This window comes from Cimex lectularius, unplaced genomic scaffold (assembly GCF_000648675.2).
Source record: "Cimex lectularius strain Harlan isolate CLEC.00 unplaced genomic scaffold, Clec_2.1 scaffold5, whole genome shotgun sequence".
NCBI classification, from domain to species: Eukaryota; Metazoa; Arthropoda; class Insecta; order Hemiptera; family Cimicidae; genus Cimex; species Cimex lectularius.
The window spans coordinates 3,408,520-3,429,571 of record NW_019392993.1 but is presented as its reverse complement, the minus strand read 5'-3'; the positions used below and the strand labels follow the sequence as shown (position 1 = coordinate 3,429,571).

The following is a 21,052-nucleotide window of genomic DNA, read 5'->3' as shown; positions in this document are numbered from 1 at the left end:
TTCTTTTTTTTGTGTAAATCCTGGTGCTCATTATTTGTTACAGGATCATTTTATAGACCCACCTGGCACCAATTTGCAATTCACACAAAGTGTGAAAGTTTTCGTTTTTATGGTTAACTCACAACCACACAAACATTCACTTTTATATATATAAACATATTTTAACAAACCAATTAAAATGTTTGCTATAATATGCTATATAAATATGAATTACTTTACAAAAAAATTAATATAAATTATAGAGTTTTTTCTGCTATCATCATGCAAAACAGTCAGAGATTGTAGAGTAAAAAAATATAAATTTCTAAAGATATCCAATATATTCTAACAAAATTACAATTGTACCCTACCAAATAAATAATGCATCTAGTTTCAAAGCAATATATTCAATTTAATAAGCATTTCACAAAAACAAATACACATTATTAAAAAAAGGATATCAGTTTCTGTTTTCGAAAGCTTCTTCTAAATATGGTTCTGCAATTATCAAAGCAGTCATCGATTTAATTAAAGGGTCTCTAATAGATGGACTGCCGTACTTCTTCAAAGCCCATTGTAAAGATTTCAATAGCATTTGATAGGATAGTTCATCTGCATTTTGAACATCACCAGCTTCTGGTGATAAAATGTACATCATCATTTGTGCAGTTACAACTGTAGGATTACTTTTAGGTAATTTTCTTTGTATTTCCTTGACATCAGGTAAAGGGGAGAGATTTAACCCTACAGCATTGTTGAGCTCTTTTTCTAAACTCAGTAATATTTTGAGTAGAATTTTATCAAAACTGAGTTTTGAAGGCCCGCTATACTTTGAAAGCGCCCACTTCAGTGTTTCTTTAAACATCTTGTTGCACAAATGTGGAACATACGATTCTGGCTTAAAATCCTTAGCCAGGTTATGTGCTGTGTCGAGGATTGCATTTGTTTTGACCCCTTGTTTGAATTTAGATAACTCTAACTTCGGTGAATATTTTTTTCGTGAAGTGTGCTTAGGAATTTTAACTCGAGAAGCAGCTGCAAGTTCAGGTTCCCACCTGGTTAAAGCACGCATCATTGTCTCTGATGGCGAAAGCCACGAAGGCCCGCTGAATTGAGAGATGGCCCAGTCCAAAGTCTTTTGCAGATAGATATCAGTCCCTCGGACATTGTATGCACCATTTGAATGTTTCATAAGAATTGTATGGGCAGCTTCAAGTACAGGATTTGTTAACGCATTGAATTCTGCTTCGAGTAAATTAAGCAGAGGTTGTTCTTCATTAGTTGCTGTTGAAAGTTGAGGATCTGTATCTTCATATTCTTCTTCTGATTTAGGAGCCATGAATTCATTTGCATTTTCATCACCATAAGAAAAGTCTTGAAAGTCTCCTTCAGTTTGAGGCACTTCATCTCTCTGGCAAAAGTCTTCTTCATAAGTTTCCTTTCCAACATTATCAAAATCTTGTGATTCCATTTGCAAATGGTTCATTCTCTTATGTGTACCCGGTTCGGCTGAATATTCTTGTAAAGATTCATCCTCTGATGCAATATAAACATCTTCTTTATTATCATCAGTATACTTATCTACATCATCACTCATTTCTTCCTCAGGAATACGAAATGCCAATCGGGCCAAATCACGAATGTTTTTAAAGACATCGCCTTTCATTTTTGACTTATCTTTAGGCTGATATGAATCTATATGGTCCACAGTATGAAGCATCCGAAACCAAGGCTCTAAAGCTTTATTTGGTTCCATTGCATGTTCATGATGGTAAACACCTCCTTCAACATCCTCTGCATTTTCCTGCATTTTTCTATTTTGATGCCTACTTGGAGAGGTAACTTGTTTCGGGGAAGCTTGAGGACTTGATTTTTGTCTTGAGTTGGGTGACCTTTGGCATACTCTCGGTGAATTTTCATATTCAAGGCTTACATCTCTTCTATTAGGGGATAATCTAGGGGATGATTGATGAGAGACGGCTTGTTCACGTACTGCTCTTTGTGGTTTTTCATTTTTAACACATGCATCTACTCTATTCGGTGATAGCCGAGGCGACATGTCTTGCCGTGTTGACCTCGGTGATTTTTCTTGGATTTTTCTCGGCGATGTCTCATCTTTATTTAAATTGTCTCTATGAGGAGATAAATGAGGAGATGACCGAGGAGTTTGAGGAGATGATCGAGGAGTTTGAGGAGATGACCGAGGAGTTTGAGGAGATGACCGAGGAGTTCGAGGAGATAAACGTTGTCTTGTTGATCTTGGTGTAATATCTTGAAATCCTTTTGGGGTTGTCTCATCTTCAAGGTACACCTCTCCTATAAAGGGTGTCGAATGAGGAGACACCCTTTGTCGTGGTGATCTCGGCGTCATCTCCTGGAATTCTCTTGGGGTTTTCTCATCATGAAGGTACACAACTCCTCTCTGGGGTGTAGATAATTGAAAGTTTCCTTCGGCACTCATTGTTGAAGTTATTTGCAAGCAGAAGGACTGACCGTTTTAGATAAACGCTTCTTTAATACTTCTTGACGTATCTTACAGCCTTTTTGTTCATTTGCATTTTCCTTTGATTCACTTGTGGTGTTTCCCCTTCACTGTCAGATAAAGATGCAAATGGACTTATGTCCAAATTTAATTAATGCCTACTGTTAAAGTCTATAGGATTCTACTGACATATATAATTTGTGTAAATTAAAATCAGTGTTTATATTGTGTGTGTTAATCTATACTATAGTAATGTGAAGTCCGAGCCTTGATCATATGTATTATTTATATAAAAAAGAAAGTATTTAACATGCATTTAACATAATTTTGTTATAAATAGGAACACAATTCTGGCCTTTTTTTTTTTTTTTTTTTTTTTATTAAATACAACTTATAAAATAAAAACATTATTCCTGTATGTAAAAATTATGAATCTTGCTCAGAGACTGATACCCTTTTAACAAATATGATATGCATTTTAAAAGGATATATTCTGAAATTGATAATTCCATAATAAAAAGGAATCTATATGCCAATAAAACTGTTTATACTTTGAAATATACCAAATTTTCCATCATCAATGTGGGTGACAAGTTTTTCTTACATTATGTTTTATAATATTCATTGACATAATAGTATTAAAAGCATAGCAAAAAAAATTCCAAAAGTTGTACAAAAAGTTGACAAATCTATGCCATTTGTAATTAAAAACAAAATCAGATGGTGTAAACAAGTGCTGTACTATTAGTTTTTAGAAGTAGACTACACCGTTATGGACAAATTTTTGTGCATGAGAAATTAGCCAATTATCTCAGTTTTTGAAGTTTCTAGTCAAGGTTCCACATTTAAACAACCATATTTGCAAAGAGAAACTTGCATTAATATTGTGACGGGCTGTTAGCGTTTTTGAACAAGGTTGCAGAAGAATCAGTAAAAACTTCACAATCAAGCTTTCTTCCTGCAAAAACTGAGATCAAATTTGAGAATAAATTCCAAATGATCTTTAGATATCATCTGATAGTACTGAGAAAGGTTCAGGTTGACAGTCAGATTGACTTGGCATCAAAGTTAACAAAATATCTTCTACACTTTCTGTAATGCGAGTTGACCGAGGTGAAGATGGTTTATGCATGTCTTCAAATCTGTCAGTCAACAACTGAATTATTTTCTTTACATCCTGCGATTTTCTATCGGGTTTTCTACGATTGTCAACCTGTGAAAACATAGTCCAAGGATCATTGTGTACATCTATACATAAGCAAGGTTTTTTTGTTTCTTGGATCTCTAAGTCACAATATGCTTTAAAAGTGGGAATTGTATTGATTTCAGGATGCAAGTCAATATCATGAGATCTCTTTGAATCAAAATAATCGTTCAACAGGTTCAACATATCAGTCTCTTTGTCACTTATGCATTCTTCACAAGAACTGAGATAAGAAGTTAAAGTCTTTGGGTTTTTTAAGTAAAACGCTTTGGCTTTTTTACTTTGGAAAGGAAAAATATCTTCAAATTCTAAATGGCATGAGCTCCACTTCTTTGAAACTGAATAAAGCTTATTTGACTTTGGTTCTGATCGATTATTTATGTTTGTACCAACTTTATTTAATTTTGTTTGGGTATCAAGTGTGAATATCTTCTCATCCCAAAATTTCAAATGGTATAGTATGTTTTGTCTGCATTGCTCAATTTTTTTGATAAAGGACGCACAACGAGGGAAATCTTTTCCCCTTGAAAATTCACCTTCAGAGTGATTTTTCTGTGAAATTTCTACCTTTTTTGTGTCTGAATCGCGCCCAATCTGCTTGACTGTTTTTACTGATGAGGTACAACTTTTTGGAATACATATTTGAGCTTTTGACGCATCTATACTGCCTTCAAATCTCTGGGTAGTAAGAGATGAAATGGGTTTAAATGACTCTTCACTATATGATTTTTTACATTTAAAACCTTTAGTACACTTACATCTGCTTGCCTTTTTTAAACAAACTTGCTCTTTCGATTGCGATCGAGATAAGATCGCGCCTTCTTTTGTCGAGGTTTCTTGTGCCAAATTCCTGAGCAAGCGAAGCCTTGTGTTTAACTTTTGAGTTTCAATTTGTATAACCCTGTTATATACAGAGCTAAAAGAAGCATTTTTACTGTGAATGTCACCTTTGCTTAACTGTTCTCTTGCTAATTTTCTAGGACCTCCAATTTCACATGAGGACATGTTTTATGTATTGTTGATGACTGAACTTTTTCTTTTTCAATTTATGGTAAATCTATTGTGCCGGCATTGTAAATTTGTGATTTATAAGTTTGTTGTTTGTTTGTTTTTTATAAGCAAACATATGATAAAAACCCAATAGTCATTCATTGCCTGCCATATAAAATAGCAATAATATCACAATAAAATTTCTTACAATTAAATCCTAGGGTGAAAAGCTAAAGGGTTTTAATTTTTTTCAACACAACTGAATTCAGTATGTTATTGTAAATAATTCTATTCATAGCATGAAACATTTACACAGAAAAAATCCATATATCATGAGAAGTTTTAACAGTAAATTCGGGTTAGGTACTACAACCCTTTCATTTTGAAATGATCAAATATATGAATTTTCAGTATAGTAGTAACGCTGAACTTGGAGTCTGCTTCAACTCGACATTTTTAATTAACATTTCTATTTTTTTTTTTTTTTTTTTTTTAATGATGATGATTTACAATTATGGGTGGCCCCTTCCCCACCAATGATGGTCCGAATTTTACAAATTTAGCGTTTGTAATTGATTGAAAATAAATTGAATGTATACTAAAATGTTGGTTTAGGAAGAATATTATTCTTTATGTACAATTAGTGTATTGAGACTATGTTTGGATAATTCTCTCATATCTTTGAAATAAGCCAATAAATTAAAAAATACTGTGTTTTATTTTACATTACTAAATAAATGCTTTATTTTTTTAAAATAAATTAAAATTAATATAAAAGGCAATAGAAATATTTACAATGAATATTAATTTATTTATTTTTCATATAAATTACCGCGTTAAGTGTTAAGAATTGTCAATAATTTGTTTTAAAGCCCAACTTAAGTAGCAACTTAAAAAATGGTGTTTGCTTAAAATTTTGAAGAAAAAAAATGGTAACTATTTAACTAAATCAGTATGGCTAATAAACATAAAAGCACACAAAAGTCTCAGTACATTTTCCCTTCTATCATGCCACAGAATACAAATAATGAAATCTAAACTCAAGATTTTTCAACATTCATGATTTTTCAGAATATATTATTTCTGTCACAGATATTGCTCAGGAAAAAAATGTATAGCACTGAAAAAATAATTACCCACGCTTGGATTGTTATTTTTTTCTTTGAAATCCACTTAAAAAATGTCTAAAAGTTTTAATAACAAACTATCCTGTTTTATTGCCTAAACTAACCCCCTGTGCGGTTAAAGGCAAAAGTCTTCACTGTCGATCTTTCTTCAGCCTCTTTATAGTTTTCCTTTAACAAAGGCCAGTTAAATACTTTTATTATCTTTCTCTTTTTTCTCTTTTTTTTAATTATTGCTCTCTTTATCGCTGTACAATTTTATAATACAAAAACATAAGGGAAGTAACAGTAAGGGACGGACGAAAATGGACTAGTTCCTAGTCTCAGGCGCTAATCCAGTTCGGTGTCCATTACAATCGGAGAGGCTGGGTTACTCCCAGATGCTCCTGGCCTGCTCGACCTCCCTCGGCTCGACTCTCCCTGTTGTTGCCTTTGTCCTGGCCTTGCTCTCTGCCCACCAGTAAACGCCACATCCTCATCGTCTGACGTTGTATAATCATCAATTGACTGTACCAAAGATTGGAAAAGGTCACCTGAAAATATTTATAAAGATCTTTAAAAAAAAGTTTGATAAAAATCTGAGCAACTAAATGTAAATTTAATTCCACGATATCTCAGGTGGTAGAGCAGTGGCGTATTTAGCTGAAGGTCGTGAGTTTGAATCCCGTTCATGGTACTGGCTTTTTTTATTTCAACCAGTACCTTACATAAAGATTAATTAACTGCAAATTTAATGATTTTGAAGTGAAATGTCTTTAAAATCATATTGAAACATATGGGTACCAGAACAGTTATACAGCAATGAAAAGATGTGTATCAACTTGCCATAAGCAGGGAACACATTTATCGGACGCAACACAACGCGACATGACCCGACACCTTGTCTCGTTTTGGTAGGGTGCGCACATCTATTTGACGTAAAGCCACAGACAGTCACACAGCATGTATCACAAATCAGTATCACAGTCACAATGTCTCTTTTGCTCTTAACGCATTATTATGGGCTAACTGTGTAACAAATTGTTAGTTAAATTTGATGAGTAAAACCATATAATAAATTGTCAGTTAAATTCATTCTATCAATAAATGGTTTTCCGGTGTTTCAATAAAGTCTGCCAAACCGTTATAATTAAATAATTTTTATAAAACTCATTAATTTTTGATCTTGTTTAATATGGTTTATATTAAAATAAGCATGTTGTAATTAATATAATGACAAAAATATTTATAGTTTGAAATAAAAATTTCAGTGTCCTGTCCTTTTGACTTCAACTGTACTCGAAAATCAGACAGTGGGGAACTTTGTTGAATCACATAGCGTAGAGTAGGGTAGCGCTGCGTGACATCAGGAAGATATTCACGGAGGTAATACAATCATATGGAAAATTGAATATTGGATTTGCATTGGGTGACTTCGGGTCATGTCTCATTGCGTTGCATCGAGTGTGTTCCCCACTTTATTCATGTATTTGTGTATTATGTTTATAAAGATTGATTGATTTAAGTAATAATAAATGTATTTTGGGCAATATTTCCTTATAAAAGTAAACACGTAAAAAACTGTAGACATTTAATATGGCAGCCTCAGCCTGTCCAAAAGCCAGCAGAAAAAATAAATTATGCATTCTACAATTAATTAAGGTTTTTAGTTGAGATAAAAAAGTCAATGGCACAAGCGGAATTCGAACCCACGATCTTTCGGCTAGATATGCCGCTGCTCTACCACTTGAGCTATCGTGACCTCGATCCACTCGGACACTAGCTTCCCACCTCAACCCCACCTTTTGAATTTTCCCTCCTTTTTGCCATTTTTCAAATGTCATGTAATCGGATTGGATTCTCGACGACAAATGAAATGGCCATGGAGAGCTTTAGTGAAGTATACTTCATTTTAAGTCATTAAATTCACTAATTTCGTAGTCCGCTTGACCAATTAAAATATTTACAATTAATTAAGGTTTTTAGTTGATAAAAAAGTCAATGGCACGAGCGGGATTCGAACCCACGATCTTTCGGCTAGATACACCGCTGCTTTACCACTTGAGCTATCGTGACCTCGATCCACTCGGACACTAACTTCCCATCTCAACCCCACCTTTTGAATTTTCCCTCCTTTTTGCCATTTTGACTTTTTATTTCAACTAAAAACCTTAATTAATAGCAAATATATTAATTGGTCAAGCGGACCACGAAATTAGTGAAATTATGCATATCGTTGGAATGAGAAGGCTATATGCCATGCACAGATAACTATTAAGGTTTTACTAGAAAACATAGTTTGCCATGGTCAATCCTTTAAATCGATGAAAATATAAACCCTTCAAATTGGCAAAAGCAGCTTGGAATCGTTAAATTTAGAAATTGGAGAAATACTTATGCCTTACAACTATGCTAATCCAAATGACAGAGATATTTTTTACACTAATTTTGTTATTCATTAAAATTATAATTGGACTTTATTAAAAATGTAAATAAAAATAAACAAACATACCTAAAATACCAGTAGGAGGAGGACGCCTGTAAGTTGGAGGGGTCACTCCAAAGAACAGCTGGCCAATTTTTTCAAGGTAATGACTATAAGAAGGATCTCTTTCTATACTTAGCTGGTACTGCTCACAAAGTACAGTGAAGGCTGCTAGCCGACCTCTGACAACAAATATGTATTACAAATTAAAAAGTAATTACTTAACTGTTGTTTTGTATTGTAAGTTAAAAAGTATTTGGAGATTAGGTTAAAATTTTAAATTTTTAGCCTCGAATTCCTAAATATTACATACAATTTGTTTCAATAGATACTTTGGATTGTTGCATGCTGAAAAGTTGGAAAAAACTGTACGAATATTAACCTTGAAATTTAAGTTGTTGAAATTGAAATTTTATTTGTTGCAATTTTCCTGGTCCAACTATTCTCACTTTGTTTTGGTCAATTGCATTTCAGCATATCAACTCTTCCTCAGCAATGAAACGATGACTGACCAGAACAGCAAAAAATAGACAGACCATAAGGATCAGGACAAATCAAAAGACATGAAATATCTTACTACACACAAAAACATGCAAAAAAGTATCAATTTATAAAAAATTATTACCCTTCAACAGCTTGTAGGAGGAACCATATGAAATTGAGAAGAGGTAAAAGATAAGGAGGACCCTTGCTAATCTGAGGATGTTGAGTCGTATAGCATTCAAATGTAATCACAGCGGTTTTCTTGTTCTTCAAACAAAGGCACCTATGACCCGATTAAAATTAGTAACTTTTAACTATAAGAAAACTACTATTTCCCTAACTTACTGAAGGACAACTTGGGCAATAAAAAGATCTACTTCTGAGAGATATCCACTTGTCTTGTGAACTTCAACCAACATGGTTCCAAAGCCCAGACCATCATAGGATCTCAAATAGTGTCTTCTTGCCATCGTGTAGTTTTTTTCTGATAAATAAAACAACAAGAACTTTTTATGATTTTTTTTTTTTAAATAAATACACCTAGTTGTACCTTTCCAGTAGACTTCTGCAATTAGTTGATGTAAGAAAGGACTACCTCCTCGGTTTCCTCCAGTCATTGACCATTTCACTGCTGATGCTAAAAATGTTTCTCTGTCTGGAAGTGTACAACTTATGAGGCTAAATATTCTGTAAAGAAATTTTTTTTTAACAACTAGACTTGATAATATATTGATGACCAAAATCTATTAGTTTAAAACCATCTTACCTTGCTAGATTTCTAATGTTATCATCAAGAGGTTTCATGTTTGACTTGACTAGAACATCAATGTACAAATTGGCTAAATCTATACCGCTTATTTGCTGAAACACACATAAAAAAAACACATAAATAATACAAAATTATATCCACAATAACAATATTCCTATAAAACATATATTATAGAAGTGTTTACTTTTTCTTTTTTCTGTAGTCTAATGACACTTTTTTCCTCAAATATGTTTTAATTTAATTTAAAATTAAATCAGCACATATTTTCTATTCAATAAAAATACATTTTTAGTGTACGGTTTGTTTTATTTAAGATTATAATAAAACTTTCATCAAATTTCTACTAAAAATGTTCAGACATAAAGTGTAAATCCTGTCTTCAATATTTTTCTTGGTCGTTACTGATTACTGATTATCATCTCTGAACTCTTACTTACTCATCTTTCTACCACTTTTTGCTGCTAGTTGGCAATTCTAACTTATAATAAATATGTTAAGCAAGCCTTAAGAATCGCCCACCCCAGATGTGGCAGTCTGAGGTCAGGCTTTCTGTCTTGCCCGTTCAAAGGTTGGGCTCCAGGGGATATCAACAGCTAGGTCATTTCAGCCCCCAATGCAAACAGTCTCCAAATCCAACTCGGGGTAGTGGAGTACTTGATATGCCATCGTCACCAATATTATATAATTAATCTAACTGAGGGTCGATGTTGTACTCGATATTTCACCATCGACCCTCTCATACTACATTTTGCAGGCTTTGGCCCAAAATTAATTGTCCATGTATCAAACTTGCATCGTTGGGTGATGATGACTCTTCTTCGTTGAGTCAGACCCTCCAAGGGCCGCCTATCGACAGTGCTATTGATACGTGAGAGTTTTTCTGCTGATCCAGCTCACCAACACTGCCACTTTTTTACTAAAACCCAACTACACACAGTACAAACTGTAAATTTGATTTATTTTGATTAATTTTTGGGAAGAAAATCTTTGTCATTTGAAAAGTCAATTACATATTGTAAAACACCAATTACTCTCTTTTTTTTTCTCCCCATCTCTGCAGAAATGATGTGTAAAATCACAAGGTTTTTTTTTTTTTTTAAATTTCAGAATTCAATGTAAAAGTTTCATTCTGGAATGGGAAATTTTAAATTTACCTGGTCATGACTAAGGAGCGTAGTTGCACCTTCATAGAGAAGATTCAACAATCCATCATACTTTTTCTGCCCTAATAATCTGAAACAAAGCAATTTACTTTAATGAAAAGAAATTAAATTAATTAATAAAATGGAGAATTTTAAAAAATTAAAATGAGAGGACCAAAGATTAAGTTATTTAACTTTTTCCTTTAATATATCAACTGTATACTGAACTAATAGTATATTACTTATTATGCATAAATATATAGCCATGATTTCTTTTTGGAGTTTGTCTTGATAAATGTATAGTTCTGTCTTTTCAGATGTCAGTCTGCTCAAACCTCGCTGGTTTGGTCAGTCAGATGAATTTCAGCCATTTCCTCTTTTTTACTGATTTTTCAATTAATTAATATTTATGAAAGGTATTGGTTGAGACAAAAAAGTCAGTGACACGAGCGGGATTCGAACCCACGACCATCGGTTAAATACGCCGTTGCTCTAACCACTTGAGCTTTCGTGACTTCGATCCACTCGGACACCAACTTCCCATCTCAACCTCCTTTTTGCCATTTTTTATCTCAACCAATACCTTTCATAAATATTAATTAATTGAAAAATGTTAATTGGTCAATCGGACCACGAACTGTAATGGATTTTTTACTGATGTTTTTATAAAACTGTAAAAACTTGTAGAAGGACACAATTGACAACTTAACCAACAGAACAACCACTGAAAATGGCGAAATGCTGAAACACACCTGTCAAGGCAAATCAGCTTGGATAATCAGGACCCGGATGATCACGAACGACCAAACTATAACCACATTTCATGTTTAATTATTTAAAATACATAATAAGCTTATAAGAATAAATGGGAATAAAGTATGAGTATGAAAGTAATGAAGTAAAGACTTAAGGAAATAGTGTAAAACTGAAATTAATTTAGCCTATGTGCTAATGCTTTAGCCAACGAGCAGATCAGGATTTCATTAACATCAGAATACAATTAATGATAACCATGATGTTGCACGAATAATTATTTTACAAATATAATATGTATTAAAACACCAGTAACAGTAACAAGCTTATCAGCAATACTGGAACTAACGATGATGCATTTCTAAAACTTATTTCTTTTAACCACCTTTTTTTTAAACCACATCCTCACCAACAAATAAAGAAATATGTAAACATAAATGAAATTATGCCTAGTTATAATTAATATTAATTTTAATATTGTATTTTAAAATTATTTATAATATTTTATGTAAAGTGTGTTGATATGAAAAATCTGTGCCACAAGCAAGACTCACTCGAACCCACGACTTGGCTTTTTCATTTCAACACACTTTACATACAAAATTGTAAATCAATTTAAATAATTACATTGGTTAACTAGACTAATTAAAAAATACAGATTATGATTTTATATTAAAAATCAGGGATAAGGTAATTTATGATTAAAAACTTCCTTCATCAGGACTTTAAAACTATTTTTAATAATTTACGAAGTTAACTAATATGAAAAACTACTTGACTTAAGGAAGAAGTATATCATGAAATTATAGTTTGATAATTTACTATCATCCTGGTGCTCATTTTGATTTGTCAGATATGTTTTGTAATTTTGCCACCTTCAGTGTGTGGTCTGTGATTTTTTTGGCAATTGATTTTTTTTCATAGGTTTATAAATAATATAAATGGTCATCTATGATCACTCTGGTCTGCCTATCCTCATGTTTTCGACTGTTTGGACGCATTTTACCATTTTCAATAGAGCATACCAATTTATAACAAGTCGCAGTGGACAATGTAAAGACAAGCCACTGATGGCAGCCCGCCAGCTTGCTCATAATGTCAACATCAGTGCTGAAACTGTTCCAAGAAGACTTGCTGAGTAAAATTTATGCTCCAGAGGGCCAGCAAGAAGACCATTATTCACTTCATGAGCCCACCTAGAGTTTGCTAGAGAATATCAGAATTGGATTGAGGACAATTGGAAAAATGTATTGTTCTCCAAGGAGTCCCGTTTTGCTCTGCAATCTCCAGAACAGGCTATCATTTAATGCAACTTTGTACACGACTGACATCATTCAAGGCTATGTGGTACCACCGCTTTATTGGTGATTTCATTTTAATGCACAATAATGAAAGACCATGTGTTGCTAATTGTGTTTTGCAATATCTTCAGGATGTCAGCATTCACACATTAAGATGGCCAGCTCACAGCCCTGACCTCAACCCCATAGAGCACCTAGCAGCAACTCAGAAGACAAGTTCAACAGTGAAAAAACCCTCCTCCAACCACACCAGAATTAAGAATTACATTAATGGGAGGAAATCCTGCAAGATGTTATTTGAAATTTAGTCAATATTACAGGTAGTAATCTTCTTTTTCCCTGAGGTCTATCAACTACAATGTTGTATGAACCATCAGGGTACCGGTGTTTTTGAAAAAAGCTATTGTCAGTAAGTCGGGTTCGATTGCAGGGCGGTGGATTTGAACCCAGGACCTTTACCTTACAATGATGTGCGCCATATCAACGCCTAAACCACTGCGGACACCAACACTCCCAACAAAATATAATAAATTTATTATTTTCTTCAAAAAAGTTTATTTTTCATTTATATTTATTTATTTTTTTATTTAACTCGATTTTTAGTACTCACCCCTATTCTAGACATACAAACAATATAAAAGTATAATAAAAAATATGTCTTGAGGTAGAAAATTGCAGCACAACAAAAAAGTGAATATTTTAATGTGGTGGTGTATTATATAAATTACCTTGAATGTAACATTGTTCTTTTTGTAGTCCTGATGATTATTTAATAAATCGGAACTAGTTGCAAAAAATGAAATTTTCTTTTAAAAATTTCCTTTATAACAAATTGTGAAAAGGCAAAACTGGGCTGCTGGGTTCGAACCTGGGGCCTTTACCTTACAGTGATGAACGCCGTATCAAGCCTAAACCGTTGCGACCACCGATGCCCATGAAAATGTATAATAAGTTTATTGTTTTAATATTTTCTTCAAAAAAGTTTAATTTTTTATTTATTTATTCATTTATTTTTTATTTAACTAGATTTTAATGTAACTTTTTTTTGTGGCGCATTGTATTATATAAATTACTTTGAATGTAACATCCAGTTCTTTTTGTAGCCCTGATGATGATTTAATAAATCGGAATTAATTGGCAAAACAAGGAAGTTTCATTTAAGAATTTCCTTTATAACAAATCGTAGAATGACAAAAATAAAAAAGAACTATTTGATTACATTCCACATCATCAACTACTTCAAAGGTGAATCTATCCTGGAGGAAGATCAAAAGTTCTGAGACCCACTTCAACATCGTTCTTGCCTATTCTATATTCAAGCTTTACGATGATGCTACTAACCAATTTGAACTATGCAAATCTATTCTAAAACAAAAACGGATCAAACATTGAAGGAAGACAATTTTTGATAAGTGATCAGGTACATGAATTTATGTTTATGAAGTTCTGCGATTGTGGAACGCAAATTGGCAAAGTAAAGTTGTTGATTGTAGGAGTTTAGAGCTTTAATGGCTCAAGTGCGTATTGGAAGCTAAAAGGACCATAAAAGGTCCTCACTCTCTTATCAATCATGAGTAAAAGTTGATAACAGACGACGAATCTTTGCATGGTAGAGTAGTGGAAATCAAGCCTTGCGAACCAAGCTAAGACGACTGAGTCACACCGGCACTGGACTTTGTTAAATAGGCCAAAAAGGCAAAACTATATTGAATCGGACGTATTCCGCGTCCAGAAACCGGATTCCTACTCATCCCATCGCCGTCGTAAATGTGTTAAACGTGATAACCAAATGGCTAACTCGACTTACCTAAAATACAACGATTTGTACATCTGATGCGCCTCGTAGTAATTGCCATTTTTGACCAGGTTGTCTATTTTAGTTATTACTTTCTGAACACCATGACCCCTCTGTGATGCCATATTTTCTGCCATAGTTTGATTCTCGGGCTCGGGCCCAGTGTAGCCCTATAACCTGAAAACCGGGACGCAAAATTACTCGTCTCCTATCTTAAAATAAACATTTACGATTTACGGACGGCAATCGTGAAATACGGGTCGAATCGAGAAAAATCGTGATGTACGAGTATAAAAGTGCAAACGTAAGAAAAGAATACAAGAAATTTGTAACAGTCTTTTCAACAGACACGTAACAAGTAAGAGCGAAGTTATCAGTTATCACCATTGCAGACTACTCCGTACCCTGTAAAAATATTACACCAAAAAATACAAATAACTTTATCGTTTCATTTTATTAAATAACAATCGATTTTTGAATCCCTTGTACTAAATACTATACTCTATATTATATACTCTTAAACTAAATTAATGTTTCAGCCCCTTGTTGCATTCAGGGTGCAATGAGTAAAATGCCAGGGAATCAAATTTTGCACTAACAAAATTGTATATTTCTGTAAAAATAAGAACCAATTTTGCATACTTTTATGGAAAATATAATGAATGAAATGGGTTGATTCAAAAATTAAAATCATACGATAAACAAAATTATAAATTCAAAGATTTATTTTATTACAAATAGGCATTTTTTTATGAAAATGCGGTAAGAATTAAATAAAAAGTGCTTTTGCAATGAAAATTTTTATATTTGTTTCGTCACGGCGACAAACGCTCCTTGCATAGCGCCTCATCGACCAACCTTTATGCCTCCATGAAGCGTCACCTAAAAGAAAATTAATGAAAATAAAAGATTGGTTTTTATTCGCTACACCGATGGGCCGTCGGGTCTACACGAACTCACTGATGAAGTCACTCGATCGAGGAGTCAACTCTCCTCAGAAGAAACTGCCATTTCAAAAAGTTCCATCCGGTTCTAAGGACAGAGAGACCAATGGCTCACCAATATGGTGGACCAAAGTTCAGCAAAAACAAGCTACCCAAACATTACACAACACACAAAGACTGGCAAACGTGTATCACAGGGTCAATTCAAAAACCTTGCCCTGCCATTGCAAATATTTCCGTTCAGTCCAAAGGACAGATGGCTCACTGATCTGACGGACTAAAGCTCAGCAAAAACAAGCTACCCAAATGTTAGGCAGTACTGAAAAACTGGTGAACCTATGTATCACAGGTGCAATGAAAACAACCCTGCCCAAACAACACACAAAGACTGGCAAACGTCTGTATCATAGGGTCAATGCAAACAACCTTGCCCTACCATTGCAAATAACTTCTTTCGTTCCAAAGGACAGAGAGAGACCAATGGCTCACTGACCTCTTGAACCAAAGTTCAGCAAAAACTAACTACCCAAACATTAGGCAGCAGACAAAGACTGGCAAACCTTTGTATGATAGGGTGAAAACCCCATCAATTGCACTAAAAACACAACCTACATTAATTGAAAATATTTATATAAGGAGAAGCAAGGAAACGTTCATTTAGGCTCCAGAAACAATCAAACTGGATGGGAATTTGGGCACACAAATCAGACACCCTTTTTTAGAAATGGGGACTGATTACATGATGCTGGAGACACTTATTACAACATCCTAGAAAATCTCAACAAACTATAAAGTTGAAGAATTCAGGAGATCATGAGATACAATGATATTGTATACAGATGACTCCAAAACAAATGAAGGATAAGGTATTTTTTATAAAAGCACAAAACGTGAGTAATTATGGAATTTTTATATATCAAAATATCATGCAAAAGAGCCATCTCTTTAGAAGGAGATGCCTGGCCAATAACAATGCAATCCTTAATTTAGAAGCACCATATGACCTACAGCAATTTCACTAACACAATGGATTTTGAAAAATTATCATATAAAAAAGAAAAAAATTAATAACTAACAAGCTTCACTTAACTAACTAGCACACTGAACTTATTTAAATCATTATCATTTCCATAGTAAATATTGACTGTAATAAAAATTAAATTATTAATACTGCATAGAAACATCTGTAATCATATAGTGAGCAGATGTGAATTAAACTCTGTGTTGGCAGGAATTACTGAATAAAAAAGGCGAAAGTTTTTTTATTGTTGTTGGGTGCTGACCTGTGAGTTGTGAACTCTTGCTGAACCAGCATTGGGTCTGTCTTCATTCACAGGTTAGTTGAACCAGTTTTTCACTGAAGATGGCACAATACTGAAACACATTTTAGTTCAACAAGCCCTTAGTGAAGACGGACCCAATAAGTGATCCAACATTGGTTAAACAATTTTTATTTTTAATTTGAAAGCCCTGAGACGAAGTTTTTGTGTAATTTTTGTTTTGTTTATTTTTTAAACAAATTTTTGCCTTTATAGTTTAGCTTTCTAATCTTGAGCTTTTTACAAAAATCCTTGGAGTAAATATTGTTCCTGCTGATGGAGAAAATAAAATTGGCATGGCTCTAGCAAAAAATCATTATGGAAATATGAAGTAGGTTTTACAATTATGGAAATAGGTTTTTTTTTTCTAGTGACAAATTTTTGCCAGAGTGAAAAGTTTGCACGTTGCAAGTTAAAGAAATTTTTTTGTTATATTAAAAGGGAAAATATAATTTAATTTTAAGGTATGTGAAATATTCTTTGCCGCCTTGTAAATAGACCAATTAAATTGCAGGAATTGTTTAAATATGCGACGTGGACCAATGACAATAATTCTTCATTATTATGATTATTATTATTGCAAAAAACATTTAATGACAAAGATTTTAAATCTGAGCCACTCTATTTTAAGGGTTGTGCTTGGTTTTATCCCTTGTCAATCCATTATTTCTTAACTACAGTACTAACGTTAATATAAATTATGTAACTGGTCACAACATATCTCAAAATTTGAACCTTTTCCATATCTGTTTTGTCTAATGGAATTTATTTAAAAAATATCGTTAATCGAAAGCAATTTTATTCTTATTTCTTCAGAGAAGCATCAGAATCATCGTTGGTCATTGTGATACCAACGATTTGTTTAACGATGGCACTGGTTCAAATGTCAGTAATTGGTTGTGATTAGGTGATAAGATCTGTCTTTCGCCGATTTCAAATTTTAAAAGAAGAAATTTTTGTGAACGTGAAGACATCCTGTAAACATCTAAGTCAAGGTCTAGTCTTATAGGTAAAGTTTTTAAGATTTTTAAAATAAGAATTGTTTTATTATTTACATAAGAATTACCTTGGTACTTCGTACCGATGCCAAGTCCGCAATCGTTATCAGGAATGACGTTTTCGTACAAGGAAGTTTATTTTTTACATAACTGACTTAAATTGGTCTTTATTTCAACATGAGGCTTATAAAAGGTTTATTTTATGATTTAAAAAAGATTATTTTATTCCAGGCAAAACCCTCGACCATGGTGTGCGTTTTCTGTGATATCATCAATGGGAATGACAAAGAGAAAATTATTTATGAGGTATGTTTAAAACAAAAATAAATCTTTTTAGCCTGCCTTACTATATTATTTATATGCCAAATGTCAATAATACAAATTTTGTTCTCAACTTATGTACAATTGCTTTTAAAAGCTATACCTCCAGACCTACCCACTGCTGTCCAGTCCTTTGACATTAATTAAATACAATAAGAAAATAACAGTGTCAGTGGTTTCAAAGTAGCAGAGATGCTATTGCATATCAAGTGGGTGGTAGGTCAGTGGCCCTCAGAGAATCTAAATCGTTGATCAATAATTGCTCTCACCCCTACATAGAGCGTATGTAGAAACTTCACCCGATATAAGAATTATCCTTGAACATGGCAGCAAATATTTGGGTCCCCTGTCTCAATTTTTAGAGGAAACAGGACTGTTACTAAGTACTTTATAGATATCTCATTTTGTGTTTCATTATCCATATTCAGGCTGAATGTATTTATTAGCATGTATGTGTAGTATAAGAGCCACTTGCACTTGCCATCTGAAGTAGGAGATGAGGGGCTTGCACAAAGATGCTCTTACATTCTTTAAAAGTGCTCAGAATATCACTTGAAAATTGTAAGGAGGCACAATGAATGCCTCCAGTTCCTAATCACCAATGACTCAGGATACCAGGCCAAGCAGTTACAGGATTGGACTGTCTCAAGCCAGATATCATTGCATCCAGCGCAAGGATTGAGTATTTGTCCTAGACCTGAGATATGAGTGTGTGGCAAACCTCAATGTGCAAAAATATGGAGTATTGTGGAAACCCTCATCGTGCTACACTATAGAAATTTCTTTAAAGCAGTGAGTGTAGTAGTGGGAACAAGAGGATGCATACATACTAAGAAGACACTCATAGAACTCGTGATCAATCAGCTCCCTAGAATACTCCCTCTCCCTAATGGTACTGAGGTCCTCACTCTCCATAGCCTGCACTCATATGGACAGAGAGCACAGTATTTTTAGCCATTTGTTCGAAGAATCCAGCTTTTGAGCAAAATACCTTAATGTGACCAGCCCTCACTAGGATAATAGTGCTCGAAATGGCCCTAGGGTGCACACATGGTGGTTACACCAAATTTGGAGGATTTAACATACCCCAAAAACAAGAAAAACCTGAACTAAATATTTATAAAAATAGTTAGAGATCCTGCCCGCCAAACCTTTTGAGTTGATCTTAAGGATTAATTTTAAATCACTGTGATCTAAATATATCTATTGTGAAACCCCTATAAAATTATAGCTATAACTTGGAAAGTGCACTTTGTTCCATAACTAAGTACTTTCCTCAGTGGCTCTTTGCGTCCCTCTTTTTGTGAGAATTTTCTTATCAAATAAGTGTACCATAACCGGGCTAATGCTTCACATTCACAAAGGACATGTGACAATGTTTCTGGTTGACTCCTGAGAGAGCTGGCATGTTTGTGTTTCTGGTTGCCCATCTTCTTTAGGTGGTAGGTACGAGTATAGAGGCCTACAATTTTCCTCAAATCTCAACAGGCATGAGAGAGAGGAGTTCCTTTGCCTTCCTGTTTGAGAGATTCAAAAATCTCATATATGGTGCTTTTGTCCAGTGCTTGAGTTTTTCTTTCTCTAGCCATTCTTTTCAGTTCCAACAATGGTGCACCTGGTTGTGGTTCTGATATCAAGGGTGAGAGGGTTGCCCCTTTTTTGGCTAGTTGGTCAGCCTGTTCATTCATTCTATTCCTTCATATCAAGGAACTCACTTTAAGGTAATCTTGTTTTGTTTTCCTAGACTTCCAGAAGTTTAGAGTTAAAAGCATATGCATTTAGTGCCTTCATAGCTGCCTGCTGTCTGCATCTGGGCAACTTTCCTATTTTTCTTTATTAACTCCAGTGCAGAGTTATATTGCATGGACCTCATCTTGGAAAATTGTTGGCATTAGATCAAAGGGCTTTGCTAAGGTATAGCCTTTTACTCCAACATCTACTCTCTGTTCCATGTTCAATCCATCTGTGCACTCATTAGGGCCCCTTCCTGGGTCTGTCAAGGTTGAGTTATTCTCTCATTCTGTCAGCAACTTTTATAGCCATATTGATCTCCCATTGAGGACTTGAAATAAGGAAAATAAAAGGAAAAAATATCACAGTTAAAAATAAAAAATTACTTAATTCCTTCTTTTTCCATATTTGTATAGTTTTGTTACACAACTAGTATCATTCACTCCTTTTTTTGCATGTTTTGGCACAAATTAAAAAATTAACCAGTGTATTCTTTTATTAAACAAGCCAAAAATAGTGCTCTACTAAATAAATTAATATTTTATACCATAATTATTGCTGTTCTTAGGATAATCAAGTTGTCGCTTTTCCTGATATAAAACCTGTTGCAAAATTCCACTACTTGATTGTTCCAAAAGAGCATATCTTGAATGCCAAAGTTCTTGTAAATGGTCAAAAACCTATAGGTAAGTGTTTACAACAAAGATCAATGATATACAGTAATAATTTACAATTTCATTGTATTTCAGTTGAACATATGTACGCTACAGGAAAAAGGCTTCTCGAACAAAAAGGGGTCAATTTATCATCAGCAAGGTAGGTTTATGCAATCTTTTTTCCCTATATTTTCATTAGTAGGATTGATTGACGTTTAAGATTCGGATTCCACTGGCCACCCTTCTACAGTGTCCCTCACCTGCATCTTCATGCAATAGGCCCAACATCAAATATGTCTTTCATAGCTAGAGCGATCTTCAGAGAAAACAGTTATTGGTTCGTACCACCAGAATATGTAATTAATTCATTGGAAGAAAACCAAGGTATATTATATTTTCATATAATAATTAGACCATTTTGTCATTTCAAAAGACAAAAGTGAATATATTATTTACAGAATAAAAAATTCAGTAAGCAGTTAAACAAGAAGACGGGTTAGAGAAAAAAGGAATCTGAAGGTTTGTATTTATAAAGAATCGGCAGGTTTTTACATTTTTAAACTAAGAATTGTATAGTGATTGAGAAGAGATAGATCT

At 33.8% G+C, this 21,052-nt stretch overlaps 2 protein-coding genes across 6 annotated transcripts; one reads left to right on the top strand and one right to left on the bottom strand.

Annotated features, from left to right (window-relative positions):
- Positions 1 to 5,452: 5,452 nt before the first annotated feature.
- On the bottom strand, positions 5,453 to 14,844 carry LOC106666173 (Golgi to ER traffic protein 4 homolog). Of its 3 annotated transcripts, none has more exons than XM_014393155.2 (9): positions 14,728 to 14,844; positions 14,499 to 14,663; positions 10,650 to 10,728; positions 9,493 to 9,587; positions 9,277 to 9,413; positions 9,072 to 9,210; positions 8,869 to 9,009; positions 8,271 to 8,425; positions 5,453 to 6,312 (listed from the first exon to the last, which is right to left on the bottom strand). In XM_014393155.2, the coding sequence occupies exons 2-9, from the start codon at positions 14,621 to 14,623 to the stop codon at positions 6,110 to 6,112; spliced, it is 1,074 nt and encodes a 357-aa protein (XP_014248641.1). In that variant the 5' UTR covers positions 14,624 to 14,663; positions 14,728 to 14,844; the 3' UTR covers positions 5,453 to 6,109. The 3 variants fall into 3 exon arrangements, with proteins under 3 accessions (XP_014248641.1, XP_014248642.1, XP_014248643.1); XM_014393156.2 differs by having other exon boundaries at positions 14,717 to 14,843; XM_014393157.2 differs by having other exon boundaries at positions 14,724 to 14,843.
- Positions 14,845 to 16,958: 2,114 nt separating this feature from the next.
- LOC106666174 (histidine triad nucleotide-binding protein 3-like) lies at positions 16,959 to 20,956 on the top strand. Of its 3 annotated transcripts, none has more exons than XM_014393159.2 (6): positions 16,959 to 17,080; positions 17,979 to 18,053; positions 20,368 to 20,485; positions 20,549 to 20,615; positions 20,676 to 20,839; positions 20,914 to 20,956. In XM_014393159.2, exons 2-6 carry the CDS (start codon positions 17,994 to 17,996, stop codon positions 20,916 to 20,918), a joined length of 414 nt encoding a protein of 137 aa, XP_014248645.1. In that variant the 5' UTR covers positions 16,959 to 17,080; positions 17,979 to 17,993; the 3' UTR covers positions 20,919 to 20,956. The 3 variants fall into 3 exon arrangements, with proteins under 3 accessions (XP_014248645.1, XP_014248644.1, XP_014248648.1); XM_014393158.2 differs by lacking the exon at positions 16,959 to 17,080 and adding an exon at positions 17,619 to 17,758; XM_014393162.2 differs by lacking the exon at positions 16,959 to 17,080 and adding an exon at positions 17,891 to 17,910.
- Positions 20,957 to 21,052: the final 96 nt, after the last annotated feature.

Bases quoted from the DNA above. Each gene is read 5' to 3' on its own strand.
- LOC106666174 (XM_014393159.2), top strand. From the start codon at position 17,994: ATGGTGTGCGTTTTCTGTGATATCATCAATGGGAATGACAAAGAGAAA. The intron at 18,054-20,367 runs GTATGTTTAAAA...TGCTGTTCTTAG, and splicing joins AAGAGAAAATTATTTATGAG to GATAATCAAGTTGTCGCTTT. The intron at 20,486-20,548 runs GTAAGTGTTTAC...ATTGTATTTCAG, and splicing joins AAATGGTCAAAAACCTATAG to TTGAACATATGTACGCTACA.
- LOC106666173 (XM_014393155.2), bottom strand. From the start codon at position 14,623: ATGGCAGAAAATATGGCATCACAGAGGGGTCATGGTGTTCAGAAAGTA. The intron at 9,414-9,492 runs GTAAGATGGTTT...ATTTCTTTACAG, and splicing joins AACATTAGAAATCTAGCAAG to AATATTTAGCCTCATAAGTT. The intron at 8,426-8,868 runs GTAATAATTTTT...ATTTGTTGTCAG, and splicing joins CTCCTACAAGCTGTTGAAGG to AGGTCGGCTAGCAGCCTTCA.